We start from the raw sequence: 18,610 nt of genomic DNA, 5'->3' as shown, positions 1-18,610 counted from the left end.
ATGTGGTAAGAGACTAGGAATGCTATTCTCTTAAGATACATCTGTTCACAAGTATCAAAAATGGAGAGGAGTTTGAATGAGGATAGTAAATTAACTTCTTTTCATAGCCATTATTATTATTATTGCTTCATCCACATGTGGTTCTTTACTAACAATGTGAGGGTGGATTCCCACCTGTAGAGCAGGTGTAGGGAACCTTTGGCCCTCCAGATCTTGCTGAATGACAACATCCATCATCCCCAGCAAACATGGCCAGTGGCCAGGTGTGATGGGAATTGTAGTTCCCTACACCTGCCCTAGAAGCATCTAGATAGAGATACCAGGAGATACAGGTTGTGATGGAAGAAGAAATTTTTAAGGTAGAGAAGCAGAGCAGGATGTCATCAAATATACGTGCTACTGAAAACCAGGAGCTTTGAACAGATAATCCAGAAAGAGTGTGGAACTCACAGCCTGGTGAGTCTGTTGATGGTGGTAGCCAATTTGTGGAGTGAGGTAGCAGCCACCATGGCTGTGGAAGAAGGGCAATTTTTGTGTGAGATCTCAGTGTAGGGTAGTACCTATTTTTAAAACACAGGTTGTCATCTTGCCCAACCTCCTTCCTCCTTAAGTGAAAGAGGGGAAACTTTTTCCAGCCCTTCCATTCCTAGTTTAGAGACTCTGAGGAGCGCAGTAGCTACTGGTTAACAGGGTCAGAAAGGCATTTTACTCCCAATCACAGCTGGTATTAGGTTCAGGGGTTTTCACCTTTCACTCAGTGAGTAGCAACTGTTTGTTAGGCATCTCATCTCCATTGGGAGGGGTAGAAGTTTAAAGGGGGGGGACCCTGATGGGGTCATGAAAGGTGAACAGCCCCTGCCCCTAGCTTGGGTGGGTCAGGAGCTATCTATCTCAAGATACCAGTGGTCCAAGTTGCATAGTTATCTGCCATACTGGGTCACTGATGCCAATTAATGACCAGTGGGTGCCCTGACAGGCATGTGATATCATGGCAGCACATCAGGTTGGAAGTCCTTAAGCCTACAGATCCTAACCCAATGCCAGCCCCACCCATGTCTGTCAGTCAATCAAGTTGTGGCCAAGTTTTCATCCATACATATCTCTTGGTCTTTATTGTTTTGCACCCACACTTGGCCATGACAGGGGCTGCCAGGGTGACTGCCCCACAAAAACTGCAGTGTAGGTGAACACCTTTGTTTCAAATAGCTCCAATAATCTTTGTATTGAATCACAAAGACAATCAAGGTGTGGAGAATATTCCTGAGTACAAAGGTGAAAGGAATGGTTGTTGAATAGTAAGGAAAGTGTCTACAGCCTCATTGTGACCCAAAGTTACTCGGTTTTCAATTATTGTTCTTGTGGTGCAGAGTGATAGTTTAAGAAAAAGAGTAACAAACAGGCAAAACTTCATGGAATTTCTTTGTAGAGCATAAGTAGCAGAACTCAAATGAAAGCAAGATCTGGCGCACCATAGAGTCATCTGTTGCGATGAGTAATGTAGGGGAAAGGACAAGCAGATTATTATTATCACATAGCCTGAGTTTATGAAAGCAATAAGCCTGTCAAGATAATCTGGAGCCTCTTGACCTCACATGTAGGTCAAGTGATTCAGCAGGGCAAATCTTTCGAAATATGCTGATAGACATGGTCTTGCTACTTGCATGTGAAAAGTTGGTTGCATCTCTGGCTCACCATCATTCAGGAATACTAAAAGCAAGACACAGAAAATTTTATGGGGCAGTTTTTGACCCTAAGCTGACATCCAATGTATCTTGAGACATGAGAATGTCCCAAACGAAAGCATCAGGAGAAGGACACTTTAATCTGCTTCACTTGGTTTTAAAATGGAAGCTAAGAAACCAACACAGATAGTCTTAGGGGGTGTTTTTCTGCCCCAAACTGAATTCAAGGTGCCTCAGCTTGCTAAATTATTCCAGAATAAATCACATGTAATGTGTCATGAAAAGGGCCTTATCTGCCTCTCTTTCTTGAAAAATGGCATGGGGTAGATGAAATCTGATAAAATTGAACAATCTGAAAATATTAATTCATATCTGAGGTTGAACAATTTAATTCAGGGTGGTGCAGGGGAAGGGAATCAATTATCCAAGACCAGCGTTCAAATCCTCACATGGCCATGAAGCTCATTGCCAGTGTGGTGTAGTGGTTAAGAGCGGTAGTCTTGTAATCTGGGGAACCGGGTTTGCGTCTCCGCTCCTCCACATGCAGCTGCTGGGTGACAATGGGCCAGTCACACTTCTTTGAAGTCTCTCAGCCCTACTCACCTCACAGAGTGTTTGTTGTGGGGGAGGAAGGGAAAGGAGAATGTTAGCCGCTTTGAGACTCCTGAAGGGGGGGTGAAAGGCGGGATATCAAATCCAAACTCCTCCTCCTCCTCCTCCTCCTCTTCTTCTTCTTCTTCTTCTTCTTCTTCTTCTTCTTCTTCTGCATGCCCTTGAGTCAGTCACTGCCTCTCAGCCTAATTTACTTCACTGGGTTGTTGTGGGGATTCTGTGAGCAGGGGGAGAAGCATGTATGCCGCACTGACCTCCTTGGAGGAAAAGGTGGGCTATAAACACAATAAGAAATACAAAATCCATGTACCACAATCATTTTGTAATGTATGGCTAAGACCTAAAGGTAAAGCTTCCCCAGAATTCTCTCCTTGTGCATCATGTAATATAAGAATCAAATAAAGACGAAATGAGATCCTGGGAGATACGAGAGAATGGGAAATGTAAGGTTTCTAAACTCTGCAAGACTTTTTGCATGTTAATAATGAGATCATTTCATTTGAACAACTAAGAGAGAGACTGTTACCTTTTGTTCCTCAAAGGTTTAAGTATTTTCAGATAAGGCAACCCATACATTCTTTAAAAAGAAAGTATGGAGCCTTTGGAAGTTGTAAAAAATGAAAATTATAATAAATGAGCCAGTTGGAAAAGGAAAGGTGGGTACAGTCTGTAGACTATATTCATTATTGGCTTTGGTTTAAAGATAGGAAAATGAACTCATGTTATTTTTTCCCCATATATACATATTTATTTGTGTGTACTGTATGTGTTTTTTTGTAATAAATGTTAGTAACGGATTAAATAAATAAATGGAGGGGTGTCTTAATTGCATAGAACATCTTTTTACTCAGTATGTGAACTTTGTGTGAAGTACTATACCCACAAAACCTCCCCACAAAACCAGCTCATTTGTAAGATTCAGTTGGTTTTCTTGGGATGCGTTTTGCCTTAGGTACTTTTTGTTTTTGTAAATGGTAAGTCACTAAAATTTAGGAACAGTGTTTCCTACTGCAGAGGAACCAATAAATGAGAAGTAGGTCTGCTTCTGTGTAAGTTCTGCCATGAAAAATGCAACCAGGGTGGATTACAACCTTGTGCAACTATCTACCATCCAATCTGAAGTCTTCAGTTAGTGGGGAAAAGCTCCAATAATAACTGACTGGGCAGACTAAACTGATCCTCCAATCCACTAAAGATTCCTTAACAGCACAATCCAATGCTGTGTCTACTTAAAAGTAAACCTCATTGAATTCCACAGGACTTACTTCCAGGTAAGCAGGCACAGGCCTACAGCTTCATGCATGGAGTAGGAGACTTCACTGCCTAAAGTTTAGGGAGCAATTGTGTATCTGATATGATATGGCACTGAATCCAACCTTCACACATAATTCTTCATCTGGGTTGCTTGAACCATCATCTTTGAGAGTTAAGCAAACTGTGCTTCTTCTGCCTGTGTACACATGAGGCTGGCTCATGTCAGACTACTTAACCCTTGGAGCCAGTTGCATATTCTGAGTCACATCAACTTTCAGGCGCAAGTCCTGCCCATCCATTCCCAACATCCTTTTAATTGGGGAGATGCCAGGGATCAACCCTACAACTCCTCAGTGTCTGCTCAGCCCCTGAGCTAAAGCCCCGCCCTTCTAGATGAACTGCTCAGATTAAATGTGTGGGAGAGCATTTTGATGAGAACAATGTAGTGTGGGTGCTACAGAAAAGTTCCATGCACGAACTGCAATGGGGGGAAGCAAAATGGAGTTAATTGCAACATTTCCTCCCCAACCCAGTGCTGGATGACTTGGTAAGATTCCTTACTGTGCCAAGAAGAGTGTGTGAGAGATGCCTGCATGTTTGTGCATGAAGTATATATTGCCCATGCACACTGCTGCCAAATGTCCATCAGAGGAGTGAAGCTCAGTGGCTGAAGATCTGCTTTGTATGCAGTTGGTCCTGAATTCAATCCTTGGCATATCGCAGTAGGGCTGGGACAGAATCCTGCCTGAAACCCTGCAGAAGCACTGACACTCAATATAGATCAGGGTTTCCCAAACTTGGGTCTCCAGCTGGTTTTGGACTACAATTCCCATCATCCCTGACCACTGGTCCTGATAGCTAGGGATGATGGGAGTTGTAGTCCAAAAACAGCTGGAGACCCAAGTTTGGGAAACCCTGGTATAGACAATACCCAGCTAGATAGACCAATGTTCTGACTTCCTATGACAGCTGGCTGAGCATCCAATGCAGGTCCCATACCAAGGAAGGTCAGGACCTTCTGCTGTAGAACAAAAATGGCTGTTCTAGATGCCAGGTTTTTGCTACTATTTTAAGAGGGGATTAGTGAAGCTTGGCAGATCCCACAGAAAGAATTCTGAAATCTCACTTTGGACATATTCCTTATTTGACTTCCATACAGAATCTGACCGCAAGGAAACAGCAACATTGTTTCTTTATCATTAAGCACTTTATTGAATAGTCGCCATACTTTTAGGTTGAATACTGTATACAGGTTCTTTGGAACGGTTCTATCAATAACATATCAGTTCTTTGAAGAAAGCAACTGCCTTGTGGGGCTCTGCATCCCAAACCAGCTAACTCTTCTGCTTCTGTGTTCCACTAACCACACAGGGGAAGGAGTCTATCTTCATGCTTTCTCATACACTCTGGTGCAGACAACGTTGTTCATTTCACACTCCTAGGAGGTAAAAGACAGGAGAATCAGTACATCACAGAATCCATTCTTTTCATACAAGCAACTTCAAACAAGTTGCTCAAGTGTTCAATTGTTCAAATATGTAATTGTTGAAGTGAAAAGTTTCAAGATTTACAAGAATGCCAACAGTTGAGTAAGCAGTCTGACTTTAGCTAAGACAGAAGTAATATTAATTGTTTTATTACTTGCCTTTCACCAAAAGATCCCAGGACAAATGTCAGCATAAAAAAAACCACAGTAAAAAAACCCAAACCCATAACCTTAAAATCATAATCCATAACACACATTACAGATAGAATACCAAACTCAGTTCTTAATGGCAGAGGTAAAGAGGTTCATCTTTGGCAACCAACATTTGTTGTTAAAAGATTGTGCCAAATGCACCTCTGTGGTGAGGGAGTTCCACATTTTGAGGGTCATTGCCAAGAGTACTCTCTCACAGGTTGTCACCCCCTAAACCTTTGTGAGTTGCAAAAACTCCGGGAGGGCCTTCTCTGCTTATCTTAATCTCCAGGCTGTTGCTGCTCTTTCAGACATTTGAGGCCAAAGTTTTAGGGCTTTAAACACTAACACAAACATCTTGAAGTAGATTTGGAGGAAAATAGGCAACCACTACAGATGCTTCACTGCAAGTTCTGCAGCACTTACAGCTTTTAAGGGGAGTCCCATATAAATAAGCTTGCAATGGTCTAATCTGGGGGTTATCAGAGTATGGAGCATCTCCTCTTCACAACCCTTATGGTGTTTGTAAATGCAGGAGGACCACGACTAGATTACTAGAGAACAAGCCCCCATTCAGATGCAGCCACAGTAGTACGAGAGATGCTTCTGCATGTCACAAGTTAGAGTTGTTGACAAAATGACACAGCAAAATGGGCCTGGCCCAAATCACATGATCTTTCACACCACCAACCGGCAACCTCACTGGTGACCACTGTTACATCATTCACAAGCATCTTACAGCTGTGCACATATTTGTATACATGGCAGCAGCTTCCATGCCCCCACATATAAAGGGAGCCTTGTTCTGGTGAATGTCAAATGCTGAACACAACAAGTGATTTTGTGGGGCACCAACTTAACATTCCAAATGCAGGTGGGAAGTCAGTACTCACTAAGAGATCGTTCTGGATTTAAAGTGCTTGTTCTAAACCTTAAGCGTGGGGTCAGGCCAGAACCCCAGAAAATCCAAAGCTTTTCCTGAGCTTCTCACCAACAGATTTCCATGGGCCCCCAAAATTAGATTCTCCATCCCCCAATAATCTCAAACCCTGAAGAAGAATGATGTATAACCGATTGTCATGCAGAGGCAGAATAAGTCACAGTAAGTTGTTTTTATGCCACAATGACTTCTAAGCTGCACTAGTTTAATATACTCTCTGTCAGACTTCCCAAAATGCAGTCTAGAAAATTCTAGCAGCTTCAAAAGTGCAGCCACTAATTTGTTGCCCAATGAAGATTATCAACAACACACCTCTCCTAACATATTTTGGGACTCAATTCAAAGCACAGTTTTAGAGGTGTAAAGCTTTGGCAGTCTAGGTCCTGGTATTCTACGTATGTTATCACTAGTGCCTTTGAGTATGTTCCTAATGAAAGGCAAAATATAGAGAACAGTGTTGATGGGGAACTTGTGGCCCTTCTGATGTCAGCAACAGTCTGAGATTGTGGGAACTGTAGTCAAACAACATCTGGAGGACCCACAGCTTCCCAACCTCTGATACAGATTTGGAGATAAGAAGATAATGTTTCCTGGAAGATAATTTGGATTCTTTTTCGGTGCAAAAAAGAGATACACCCTGACAGAAGAGAAGCTAGGCAGAGAGGTGCCCAGATTTCCCTGTACCTTAATGCTGACTGGCAGTATCAACCACTGTTTCATCCAATTACCTGGCGTCTCCCTTAATCTGTGAACTATGCCTACGGCTGGTAGTCTACATGCATGGACATGTGCAGAGTTCAGTAAGTTTGGCTAGATCTGACAACCGGCACAACAGCCAAAGAATCTTGGAGGTAAGTTCACGCCTGCAAGCTGGTCAACCCGCTTGTGTGTCTGTGGGATTCCTCTTGCACAAAGTCTTGGATAGCACCCTTGTAGCATCTTTGAAGTAGCTGCCATTAATACTTGATGTCCCCCGCCCCTGAGATCCTACACATTGGGGTGGCAAGCAGGGAGCTATTTGTCTACTCATCGTAAACCATTATTAGGAAGAACAACACACCTTTCACCCAGGGTCCCAGGGCAGGTTACAACAATTAAACCCCAGTATTAAAAACTGTCATCAGTTTGTTTATAAAACCTGTGTCCTGGCAATTGCAGAGATCGTTTGAAACCCTGTAGGTACTGGCCACGGAATATGTCCCTTTACTCAACAGGATGGATTTTATAAGCCCATCAATTAGTGCCAAATTTATTGCCCATCCTTCTCCAGTAGGTCCCAAGGCAGGTTACAGCACTATAAAATTCAGTATTAAAAACAATTAAAACAAATTACAGTCATTTGGACAGGGTGGGTCCTGAAAGCACACATCTCACATTTCAAAAGCCAGGCTAAATAGGTGCATCATCAGCATCTGCCGAAAGCTGTGTAGTGAAGGTGCCAGATGCACCTCTCTGTGAGGTGGGAATTTCACAACTTGGGGCCTACCACAGAGAATGATCCCTCCTGTGCACACATGTCCCAGGCTTATGAAGGGGGTGGAACTACCAAGAGGGCTCCATCTGCTTATCTTAATATCCAAGATGGTGTGTAGGGAAGGATGCAGTCTCTCAGATATTTTGAGCATAAGTAGTTAAGGGCTTTAAATACTATTGTGAGTGCCTTGGACTGGGCCCAGAATACAACTGGCAACTAATGAAACTATTTCAAAACAGGTTTGTTTGTTTTTTGCAAATTCCAGCAATCTGGCTGCTGCATTTCGGACCATTTGAAGTTTCTTTGTTGTCTTCAAGGGCAGCCCCACCTAGAGCACATTGCAGTAATCCAATCTGGAAGTTACGCTGTAGCTGGCAACCGGAACTCCCTCATAATTTCCAGTGCCTTCCAACAACCTGCATACCTACCTTTTCCATCTGACCCTATGTCTATACACTTGCAAAAATGGTATTCAAAACATTACCTTCATCAACAAAGCCCATTTAAGGCCACTGATTCCAATTAACATGTATTCTTAACAATATCACTGAGTCAATGGCACTTAAAAATGGGATTGAGTGATGTCCTTGAGCTAGCCTTCCCCCACCCGATGTCTTCCAGATGTTTGGAACTACTGCTCCCATCAGCCCCAGTTATCACGGCCATGCTGACTGGGGCTGATGTGAGTTGCAATCCAAACATTTGCAGCTGCCTTAAACCATAACAGCATATTGTTCGATTTAAAGTTTGTCCCGAGTGAATTTTAGCTATTTCCCATTCCTGTTTCCTTAGGTTCAAATGCAAGGAAATGCTGGATCAGATTATGTACCATGGCTCTCATAAAATGAGAAACACCATGTTTACAGATATATTGTCCAAATACAAGTGACTGCAAGGAGCAGCCATCAAAGTGTGCTGTTTTGATGTAAAAAATTGTTTGAGCAATTGCATTCCATGCCCCCTTAAAAGTAGTTTCTGTACCTATTAAGCTCTTCTGTCACCATGCATGGCATGTGGTATAGATTGCATCGTTGCTTCCATTTTTATCTCTCCCTTTTATTAGCGACAGTGCATAATTTTTCCATTTCTACTTTCACATTGCAATATAGATACAAGGGAAAAAATGAACTCACCACAACCAGCTTTCCATCTTCTATTTTTCTTTTTATTGTGGTCTCTTTGCCATCCCATTTCTGCAACTGATTGAGCGACCCATTGTCTAATGTTACAATACTCTGCCAAGAAAAGAGTGACTATCTGGTTAGTGGATCCTAAATCATGTTAAACTGTAGTTAAGCAGCTTATTTGTGGTTTCGCCCAATGCATGAACTGGCAAACCATGGAGTGATTGCCAAAGCACACCTCTCCAGAAGCTAAACCAGGGGTAGCCAAGGTGGTACCCTCCAGATAAAGCTTTTTGCTTGGCTGGATAGAAAGTAGAGATATGTAAATAAGGGAAGAGAGAGCATGTGGTTGGAATGTAGCCCACTAGACAAAAATCAGCACCACCTCCAATGTTCTTCCATTGGACCCTGCCAACCCCTAGAACATGGCCCCCAAACAGTTGTTGACAAGAGAATGGGGCCCTCAGGATAAGAAATGTTCCCCATCCATGGCCTTGGAAGTGCATACCAAAGGTTCCCATGACCATTAACTACTGCTCGATACCTTGGGCAAACTCTTCCTCCACATTCAGATGGAAAAATCAGTCCATCCAAATCTGATCTTTCAGATCCACTCCACCTCCCACACCACACTTCAAGTGATATCCATCCTGCACCACCAAGACTCGGATCAAATAAATTAAGAAAACAGCAGGACATACCTTTACTTTCCTGTCATCTGCTGTGGTCTCATCAAACGGTTCCCCCAGTTTGAAGGAAATCTCGGTGTTCTTTAAACTGCTCTCTGTTTTGATGGTTATAACATCTCCATTGCAACTGATGATCACATTGGGCTTGGCAACACCAGCCAACTTCCTGGTGGGAAAGCCCACACCTAGAAGCCAAATGAAACACTGTTAAGCTCTCAGCATAAGCTGCTGGGTGTCTGAAGATCAAGGCAGTTAACTAGTCAGGGCAGTGGGACATCCCAAGCTAGGTCCTGCAGGATAACTTTAAGGAAAGACTGGGGAAGATTTAAAAGCACAGCATGGGCAACCAAACATTTGTCCTGCTCAAGCTTCCCTTCTCTGCAACTATTCACACACACACACACACACACACACACACACACACACCGGGGTCTACCTCTGGGCAGAGCGTAACCAGAAGAAACAGCTAGAGAAAAACTATTTCAGGAGACGAGCATTGGTGGCAAAATGGAGAATGAAGTGTTATGCATTCCCATGCTGTGGTATTGAGATGGTGCAGGACAAACATCTATCCAGACCCGCACGCCATTTTCTACAGTAGTCATGTGCCTCCAAGAGTCCCAAGCTGGATGTGTGCACAATAGCAATTTCCTGCTTGTGTTTCCCAGTGACATATTCAGATGACCATTGTGACCTTCTGAAGTGGTAGCATATTGCCATAATGACTTGTAGCAATTGATCACCTTATCCTCCATGAACGTGTCTAATCCCCTTTTATCCTGCACTTTAAAGCTCAGTGTCCGAGCACTCTTCTTTTCTTTTGCTTCCAGAGCTTTCCCCGCAAAAACCCTCTCTTTAAAGCTGAAGGGCAACAAATGACAATTCAGGTTTTCCGTGGAATGCAGTTTGCTCCAATTCAGCTTTAGAGAGTGGGTCTTCACGGAGAAAGCTCCAGAGCAAAAAAAGAGTGCCTGGACATGAAGCTTTAAAGTGTGGACCGCTTCTAGAAAGAGCAGAGGAAAGGCAAGCATGGGCAAGTCCCGTACTGGTGGCCACTAACACATCTCAGGGGAAAACTTGTTTACCACTTTTGAGTTCCTTGGAGATATAAATGCAATAAAAAACAAAAAGATGGTAGCCAGTTACAGAGTTTCATTTATGTACTACATAAACAATGCTCCCTGCTTTACGGTGCTTGCCATTATCCATTTATCCATTTCCAGTATGCTGGCCTTTCTGTTGTCAAAACCACGCCGCCCATGAATAAGAGGAGAGTATCAGCAAACTCATGGTAACCTTCCCAATGGTTGCAGAAACAAAACATATTGGGGGGGGGGCTTAGGGGGTCCACCCCCATAAAAACCCAGCTCAGTGAGGACTGAACGTGTTTACTGCTCTTAAAATACCAGTTGAGCTCTGAAAGAGGAAAGAAACTGAAGACCAAACCGGGGGGGGGGGAGGGGGATAGAACTGATGGAGAGCAGGATGAAGGAACACATCTGGGTACGTAGGATAGAGGAAAACCACCTCATTGGATGGATATATCAGTTCCTGGTTCACACTGAGAAGCTACTTTCAGATGAACCCCAAAATGGACAGAAAAATCAAAGAGTGATGTAGCTGAACTGGGTACCAGTACCTCACTTCCCCCCTACCCATGAAGAACAAGCCCCCCCCCAGGCCATTGGGGGCTAAGTATGTCCAGAGGGCACTGTTTAAAAGCAAGCGGAAAGGAAGGGAAACACCACAGATTAGCTGGTTCATGAAGAGAAGCACTCCACACTGAAATATTTTGTTGGCAAGTAGCACTTATGGCTTTTCTTTCTAGATATCCCGCTGCTAAAATAGTGGCAACACTATTCAGGTAGCTATCAGTTCAGCAACATGTTTAAATGGTAATGAGTAAAAAGGATTTCAATAAGTTTTTTAAAAAGGGCCTAGCACTCTAAACACTTTAAGTAGATTTTTTGAATGGTCCCATGTTACAGACTTTTTTCTAGTACTAGTTAATAAACACAAAAATTAACAGATAAAAATGGTACCCTTGTAGCCTTTGTGTGGAATTGGGCTGAGCTTACAATAGCTCTTACTACTTACCGGTAATAAGCTTCTTTAGGATTACCATGCAATTTACTTGGAAATCATTCAAAATAACAATGTGGCACCTGCTTAACAAGCATGCATAGGATTATGCAACAACAACTTGATTCGAGTTACAGCATTCCATCCTGACTCGCACTTTATTAAAGAAATCTAAATCCAGTAAACTCAGCAACTTAATATTAAATTCAGAACTATACAAGACTACTTACAGAACAGCAGCTGATAATTTGTCTTTTAGTTATCAGTGTGGGTGGGAAAAACGTATTTTCACACATAAGAAAACTAAAGCAAAAAAACTCAGCATCATAACAAAACCCACAAAAAATATTGCTTCCTACTTACCAAGTTCTTTCATATAGTCATCAAATTTTTCAGTGGAAACAAGCTTCCAAGTTCCCACAAATTGTTCACACATGGTGTAGGATTAACTAAGTCTCCTGAGGAACTTCTTACAAGTTTAACTAAGCACCACAAAGAGCACAGCACCTCTACTATACAGCCAGATGATGACTTTAAAAAGAAACCCTGAGCATGTGACCCTCAAAAGATTAGCCAATGGTAACAGAGACTCTCAAGGACTCCAATTACCAGAGTTTCTTCCTTTCTCAGTGGGTCATAGTACTATTAGTCACTGCAATATAAATCACTGTATTGTCAGCACTTAATTATTGTGCTTGAGTGTCTGTGGCAATTTCTGCTGTTGCATCCTAATTAATTTTCCTGGTTGGGGAGGAAATATTGTAACCTTTATTCTGCATTGATTTAGTAATGACTCCTCTCCACCACATGATTACACACTCGCAATTACTAACAGAGGAATCCTGTGCATGGTTCATTCAGAAGATAGTGAGGCCCACAGTGCTATCTTCTTCCATGACTCAGCAGCATAGAAATACTTGAGTTGTCTCAAATGGTGCGTGCCAAAACTTTAAATGCATGGTGGTAGAAGAGCTGCTTTAGTTGCTCTCGGGTAGGTGGATCAAAGACTGTGATCTTCAAAGCTGCTCAGATGTGGCAGCTTGGATAATCAAAAGATTCTTATTACAATATCATGTAAATGTTATGGGAGCGATTTTTGAATCAGAGTGGCTATGAGAAAATGAATGCAATCAACTCTCATGTCACGCTGTTTCACATTACAGTCCTGTGCTTGTCTATTCAAACGTAAGACTGAATTCAGTTCAGAGGGATTTACTCCTTACTAAGTAAGGAGAAGATTCCACTTAAACACTAGGAAGAACTTCCTGACAGTAATAGCTGTTCGACAGTGGAATTTGCTGCCAAGGAGTGTGGTGAAGTCTCCTTCTTTGGAGGTCTTTAAGCAGAGGCTTGACAACCATATGTCAGGAGTGCTCTGATGGTGTTTCCTGCTTGGCAGGGGGTTGGACTCGATGGCCCTTGTGGTCTCTTCCAACTCTATGATTCTATGATTCTAAGTGTGCACAGGATTGCAGCTTTAGCCTACAAAAGTCCATAGGCCCACTCAAGGATGAGTAGTTTCAGAAGTGCACTCATACAGCTAGACTCTGTGAGTTCTTACTCTAAACTTTGTCCCACTGAATTTTTAGCATGGTACTTACTGCATAGTAAGTGTGTGCATAGAACTGGAAGCTTAAACTGGCTTGTCTCCTTTAATTTACACTCAGTTCACACTCAGAACAGATCTGGTGAAATCAATGGACAAATCAAACGTGTCACTGATCAGGATTTATGCCAGTCATAGGCAAACTTGGCCCTCCAGATGTTTTGGGACTACAAATCCCATCATCCCTCGCTAACAGGACCAGTGATCAGGGATGATGGGACTTGTAGTCTCAAACCATCTGGAGGGCTGAGTTTGCCTATGCCTGATTTAAGCTGTTATGGACAAATGCAAATAGAAAAGGAAAGGAAGAATTGTTCTTGCTAGGGATGGGCAAAACTGTAATTTGGTTTCTCTCAATTTCTCATTTTTCCAAACCTATATGATTTTGCCAAATATGCATGCTTTGGCATGCAATTTCCCCTAATATAGATTTTTGTGTTATTTCCCCTAATAAATGCATTTTTATAGTATATGTGGGTTTTTTTGGTACACAATACAGGGCTGAAGAACTGCACTGCAAAATCTGTAAATTTCAAAGGATGTCTGTGTTTTCATTGTTTTGGAACATGCAAGCTAGGTAGCTTCTCCTTTATATGTGAACAGAATCTTGGAGAAGCCAGTTCCAGAGTTTGACGATGTGCTGATTGAAGCAGTCCTTACTTTTGTCTTAGCAGCACCCTTAACGAAGTACAGTGCCTTGGATTCTTTAGGGAAATCCACGCTTGTTGAAACAGTTTCACAGTGCTTTCAGTGTATAGCACTGATGTTGCTTTAAGTTAGATTGTGAGAGAACTTTGAGGCCGCCTAACAATATTAATCAACCTTTCACTCATTTTTGAAAGGAATCAGTCTTTTTTTTTTGAACTTTGTTCCTTCATTTCCTCTCTCTCGCTGGCTCCTAGCTTTGACTCTTGCTTCTTTACCCATTTAAGAGGGGAAATGAGTTTTCAGTTATACAGCTGGGCTTTTATAGAGGGAAATTATTCTATTATTCTTTGTGAGAAGCAGCTCTTGTTTACGTGGCCCTTGGGAGAGCCTTACAGGAGTAGGGTTCTGATTTTTCTTTTTTCTTGGCAGGACTCCAGTGAATTTATCAGCTTCATGACAGGAAGATATTCAACAAACAAAGCTTTTCTCATTATGAAGGCTGTGTACACACTACACATTTTAAAGCACCCCCCCCAAAAAAAAGAATACTGGGAACTGTAGTTTGTTAAGAGTGCTGGGAAGTGTAGCTCTGTGAGGGTAAACAAACTGCAGTTCCCAGAAAGCACAATCAGGATGGTCAGATAAACACTTCACACATGAGGTCACAAGTTGCACATTTTCTTCATGTGGTAAGGGTTCTATGTATGCACATACAGCTCCTCCGTGTAAGCAGATCATAGAATAATAGAATTCTAGAGTTGGAAAGGACCCTGAGGGTCACAATTCAAAGTGTTAGTGCTGACTTTTAAAGCTATAAATGGCCTCAGCCCAGTATACCTGAAGGCGTGTCTCCACCTTCATCATTCAGCCCGGACACTGAGGTTCCGCTCCTAGGGCCTTCTGGCGGTTCCCTTACTGTGAGAAGTGAAGCTACAGGGAACCAGGCAGAGGGCCTTCTCAGTATTGGCGCCTGCCCTGTGGAATGCCCTCCCATCAGATGTCAAGGAAATAAGCAACTATCTGACTTTTAGAAGACATCTGAAGGCAGCCCTGTTTAGGGAAGTTTTAAATGTTTGATGTTTTATCGCTTTATTATTATTATTATTATTATTATTATTATTATTATTATTATTCTGTTGGGAGCCGCCCAGAGTGACTGGGGAAACCCAGCCCGCTGGGCGGGGTATTAATAATAATAATAATAATTGATCTAGTTCAACCCCTGCAATACAGGAATACGCAGCTGTCACATAAAAGGATCAAATCCGACGTTATCAGCACCATGCTCTAATCAGCTGAGCTATCCAGGAGCTCCACACATGTATTTTGACAGACAACGTGTGCCAAATGTGCAGATGGTGGGCACATGACTGCCACATGTATTGCCAGTGTAGGCATAGTGGCAACAGAGGGGGCTAGCCCACACAGCCCTCCCCCATCATTATTTGAATGTATGAGGGGGTTCCTCTAAACTCCCCCAGTTGTAATGGGCAGAACTTACCAATTCTGCCTCTTCTATGCTTTCCTGACATTCAGGCAGTGGTGACTGAAGCTCAAGGACTTCAGTTTATGGTATTTCATTTAGGACAGCTGTTGGAAAGGTCTTGTCCTTTCTGCCTTCCAGAATCTACCACTGTGCAACATCATTCGCAACTCAGCTACTAATCCACATGAATGTAATTTATGAGTCAAAAGTTGAACTCAGTGCTTTATGCAGGTACATAAACCTAGCTTGGCATGGACTGGGAGTAGGTGGCAAAGTCATGCCACAATGTTCCAGACATCTAAACAGGCGTTGCAAAGATTGCTTCCTGGAAAACAAGTTCGTTGGGCAAACCTGGCTCCTGCTTGCTCCTTAAAATGCTAGGCTGGAGTCATACTCATCTTGAAGCTCTGTAGCAACTCTTGTTGTTGTTTTGTTGTTATGTTGTTTCAGGACTGATAGTTTTCTTGGACTTAATCTGAACTGAGGCTGATTTCAGGCATGATTTGCAGCTAAGCTTTGCTAGTACAATGACAAAGATCTTTAAGAGTTCTAAAAACCCTGCTAGTCAATGTCCTGTTGAATATTATTCTAAAAAATATAACTAATCGTTCTGTAAGAACTGACATTAAACTGCCTACAGCTAAGAAAAAGGAACTTCACAAAGTTTGACCTTCATCTTGAAAAAATTGATAAACAGCATACACTGGAGGAATACACTGGAGACGTAAACAAGACATTTTCTGCTTAGACTGGAGATACATTACAACACAAACTCAGGTGTTTCCTTTTTCCTGGCTATCAGGATTTCTATCCTACAGCTGCTTTGTATTTGACGTCCCTTGCTTTTAATTACAAGTAATTAGGAAGGGAAACATTGTTGCAGGCTTCCTCTTGAACAGTTCAGCAAATGAGTTAGATTGCCTTTGCTACTGCAAGATGGTTGTCAGTCTAGCTTAAAGTTGACAGAAACTTTATAGTACAGAGGCACAGAGACACCCCAGGAGATCAAACTACCAAATACAGTATGCAACTTTCATTGGTATCATCTTACAATGTGGCAAATATTGCAAATATCAGATGCAAACAAATGGGTGATAAAAGGAGTTGAAGTTTCCTTGTTCTAACTGACCCTCTCCTTTTTTCAACTTTATACACAGTAGTAGGCAGAAATTCAACAGTGGCATGAAGTATTCCCACAACATGGAGAAAGGTAACAGCCACAAGGGACACTGTAATAGCTAAGTCATTGCTGGTGTTAAAAAGGTTTGTTTGGACTGTTTTGTGTCAAATGGATAGCTTTTTACATCAACACTGCATCAGTTGTGCATCCAAACTTGGCCTGCTTCTTAAATGAATGCAGGAATGTTTTTAGTAAAGCAGGTTTTCCAGCTGCTCAAATCCCCCATCAGACACTCCACACTAATAATTAGAAGAAGCTGAACTAACATAAAGTGTGTTCTGCTCCTTGCTTACACCCTGTATCTGTGGCAATTTCTCCATAACAGTCAGTGCTTATTTACTATAGAGTGAAGATTCATTTATGATTCTGCCTTAGTTCATTAACTAACAGGCACAAACAGGTGGAATTTGAGACTATTTACAAAGATGTGAAAAGTGCTACGTGCCCGAAGATGTAGGCCCGAAGAAGAGAAGGTTCTGGCCCAAAAGATGATGGTGCTTTCACATAGTTTAGGCAGTTTGTTTTTAAGCATTCTGCCCTATATTTGTGTACATAAGGTCCCTGACATTGGGTCATAATCCCCACCCTCTGCCCATTTTGCCAATTGCCAATTGCTTTCTAACGGCACATTTTTCCAGCTCTAAATTTTGCATCCAACTGCACAGTGGAAGTTATTTTCTCTTTCATTTATTCTGCTTTGACCTAAGTGTAATCGTCGTGGTTTCCTTCTGTGGAAATGCAAAGGTCTTTCCTGGCTGGTAAGGAGCAGTAATGACCATTTTATCTCTCACAACTTTCTTATTAACCTTCAATACTTCCAGAGCAACTTTCTTTGCTAATGCATGTATTATTTGAAGTGCACTGACACGCAGGGGCCAGAAAGCAACTTTAGCTTTGCTTCCCTGCTGCGTTTTGTATCGGACATTTTTTTATCTAGCTGCACTTTTCAGTCTATTAGAGGACTGTACCAAGTGTCATGGCTGTTTAGGGTGGGTGGGGAGAAGGAAAGGGAGAGATTTAATAACCGGATTTAAATTTCACTTCAGGGTGAGATTTAAGGCACACATGAGGATACCCTCATTAGCTTACAGGCATGTAACCTGCCAACGCTCTGTACTACTAACACAAAGTTTCTATCCGTCACCTTTCTAAAATGTCACCTACCCAGAAAGAAAAAGTCTTTGGGACCCTTTTGACCCTGGACATATTTCAGGTTTTGAAGCCATAAGGCTTTAGCACGTGTTGGTGATCTCAGTATTAAGGATAATATATCTGTATAGGTAAGCTGTGAACTTTTAAAAAAGGTTTCTGGGGAAACACTGACCTTTTCAAGTACATGATTTGCTTTGATTGAAATCGCTTCTATCTATCTACTTATTTGCAAGCACATAAGTAGATAGATGGGCCTGCCAACTTCCTGCACCTCTACCCCAGAACAAGTTTTCTACTCAAGGGACATAACAGGCAGAAACCCAACAAATGCTACTTTCCTCCAGCATATGCATGCAGCTGACAGGGGGGATCCTCACCAGTTGAATTACTGCCTGCTATACAGCTGCTAAAGGGAGAGAAGGCCCAGTTCTTTTTTAAAAAAGCATCCTTTGCAATGATTTAGGCCATGTGTGTCTATAATGTGGACTGATTTTTAGAGGCATTGTCCTCTCTTTGAAGGAGCCCTCAGTGTGAAAAACACTGATCCAATTCCAGTTTAAAGATAAAGAACCATTAACAGAGAAAGGAAAGACCTGGAAGAGGCCTGCAGGCCACTAGGGTGGCCAGATCAAGAGCATCCCAGACCCTGAAATTTCAGGGCCCAAACCTGAGACCTAGGGATGGGCCCTGGCCGTGCTATGACGGGATGCCCCTGGTGATGTTATGAGGACAGGCCCTGGAGAGGGAGGTTAATGGGGAGTGAGGAGCGGAGGAGGACAGACCACACAGAGTGTCAGTGCTATAATTTGCAGCTAGCTTCTGCCGGGCTGAAGCATGCAAGTTGCATGCATAGTCCATCAGGCCGAGGAAAAGTGTGAGCAAATAGATGAGTGAACAGCAGTGCTGTTTCCTGTTTTCCTCCTCCTCCTTGAACTTTGGGCCTGAAGCATAAGAGGGGGCAGGAGGAGGGGAAAGTGCTGGCAGTGAGGAGAAGCATCACCAC

At 42.5% G+C, this 18,610-nt stretch overlaps 2 protein-coding genes across 5 annotated transcripts in view; one reads left to right on the top strand and one right to left on the bottom strand.

The window, feature by feature from the left end:
• The window catches only part of LOC309349006 (myelin P2 protein-like), a 134,045-nt gene that overhangs the window by 112,252 nt on the left and 3,183 nt on the right, over positions 1-18,610 (top strand). Inside the window, exon 1 of one of the 4 annotated variants that reach the window (XM_081874862.1) lies at positions 17,505-17,735. The exons of 1 other annotated variant lie outside the window; for it this stretch is intronic. Coding sequence is in view for 1 of the 3 variants with exons in the window: in XM_081874860.1 (XP_081730986.1) it covers positions 18,360-18,399 (40 nt within the window). In the remaining 2 variants the exon portion in view is untranslated. Of the gene's footprint in view, positions 1-17,504; positions 17,736-18,221; positions 18,400-18,610 lie in introns of those variants that run through there. 2 more of the 4 variants (XM_081874861.1, XM_081874860.1) reach the window with 2 other exon arrangements.
• Positions 4,734-12,058, bottom strand: LOC309349013 (fatty acid-binding protein, adipocyte-like). Its single transcript, XM_081874869.1, has 4 exons — positions 11,899-12,058; positions 9,466-9,638; positions 8,774-8,875; positions 4,734-4,986 (listed from the first exon to the last, which is right to left on the bottom strand). The coding sequence occupies exons 1-4, from the start codon at positions 11,969-11,971 to the stop codon at positions 4,936-4,938; spliced, it is 399 nt and encodes a 132-aa protein (XP_081730995.1). The 5' UTR covers positions 11,972-12,058; the 3' UTR covers positions 4,734-4,935.

The sequence above is a fragment of the Podarcis erhardii genome, assembly GCF_964252035.2.
Source record: "Podarcis erhardii genome assembly, chromosome: 8".
NCBI classification, from domain to species: Eukaryota; Metazoa; Chordata; class Lepidosauria; order Squamata; family Lacertidae; genus Podarcis; species Podarcis erhardii.
The sequence above is the reverse complement of the archived record's forward strand: the minus strand, read 5'-3'. Positions and strand labels throughout refer to the sequence as shown.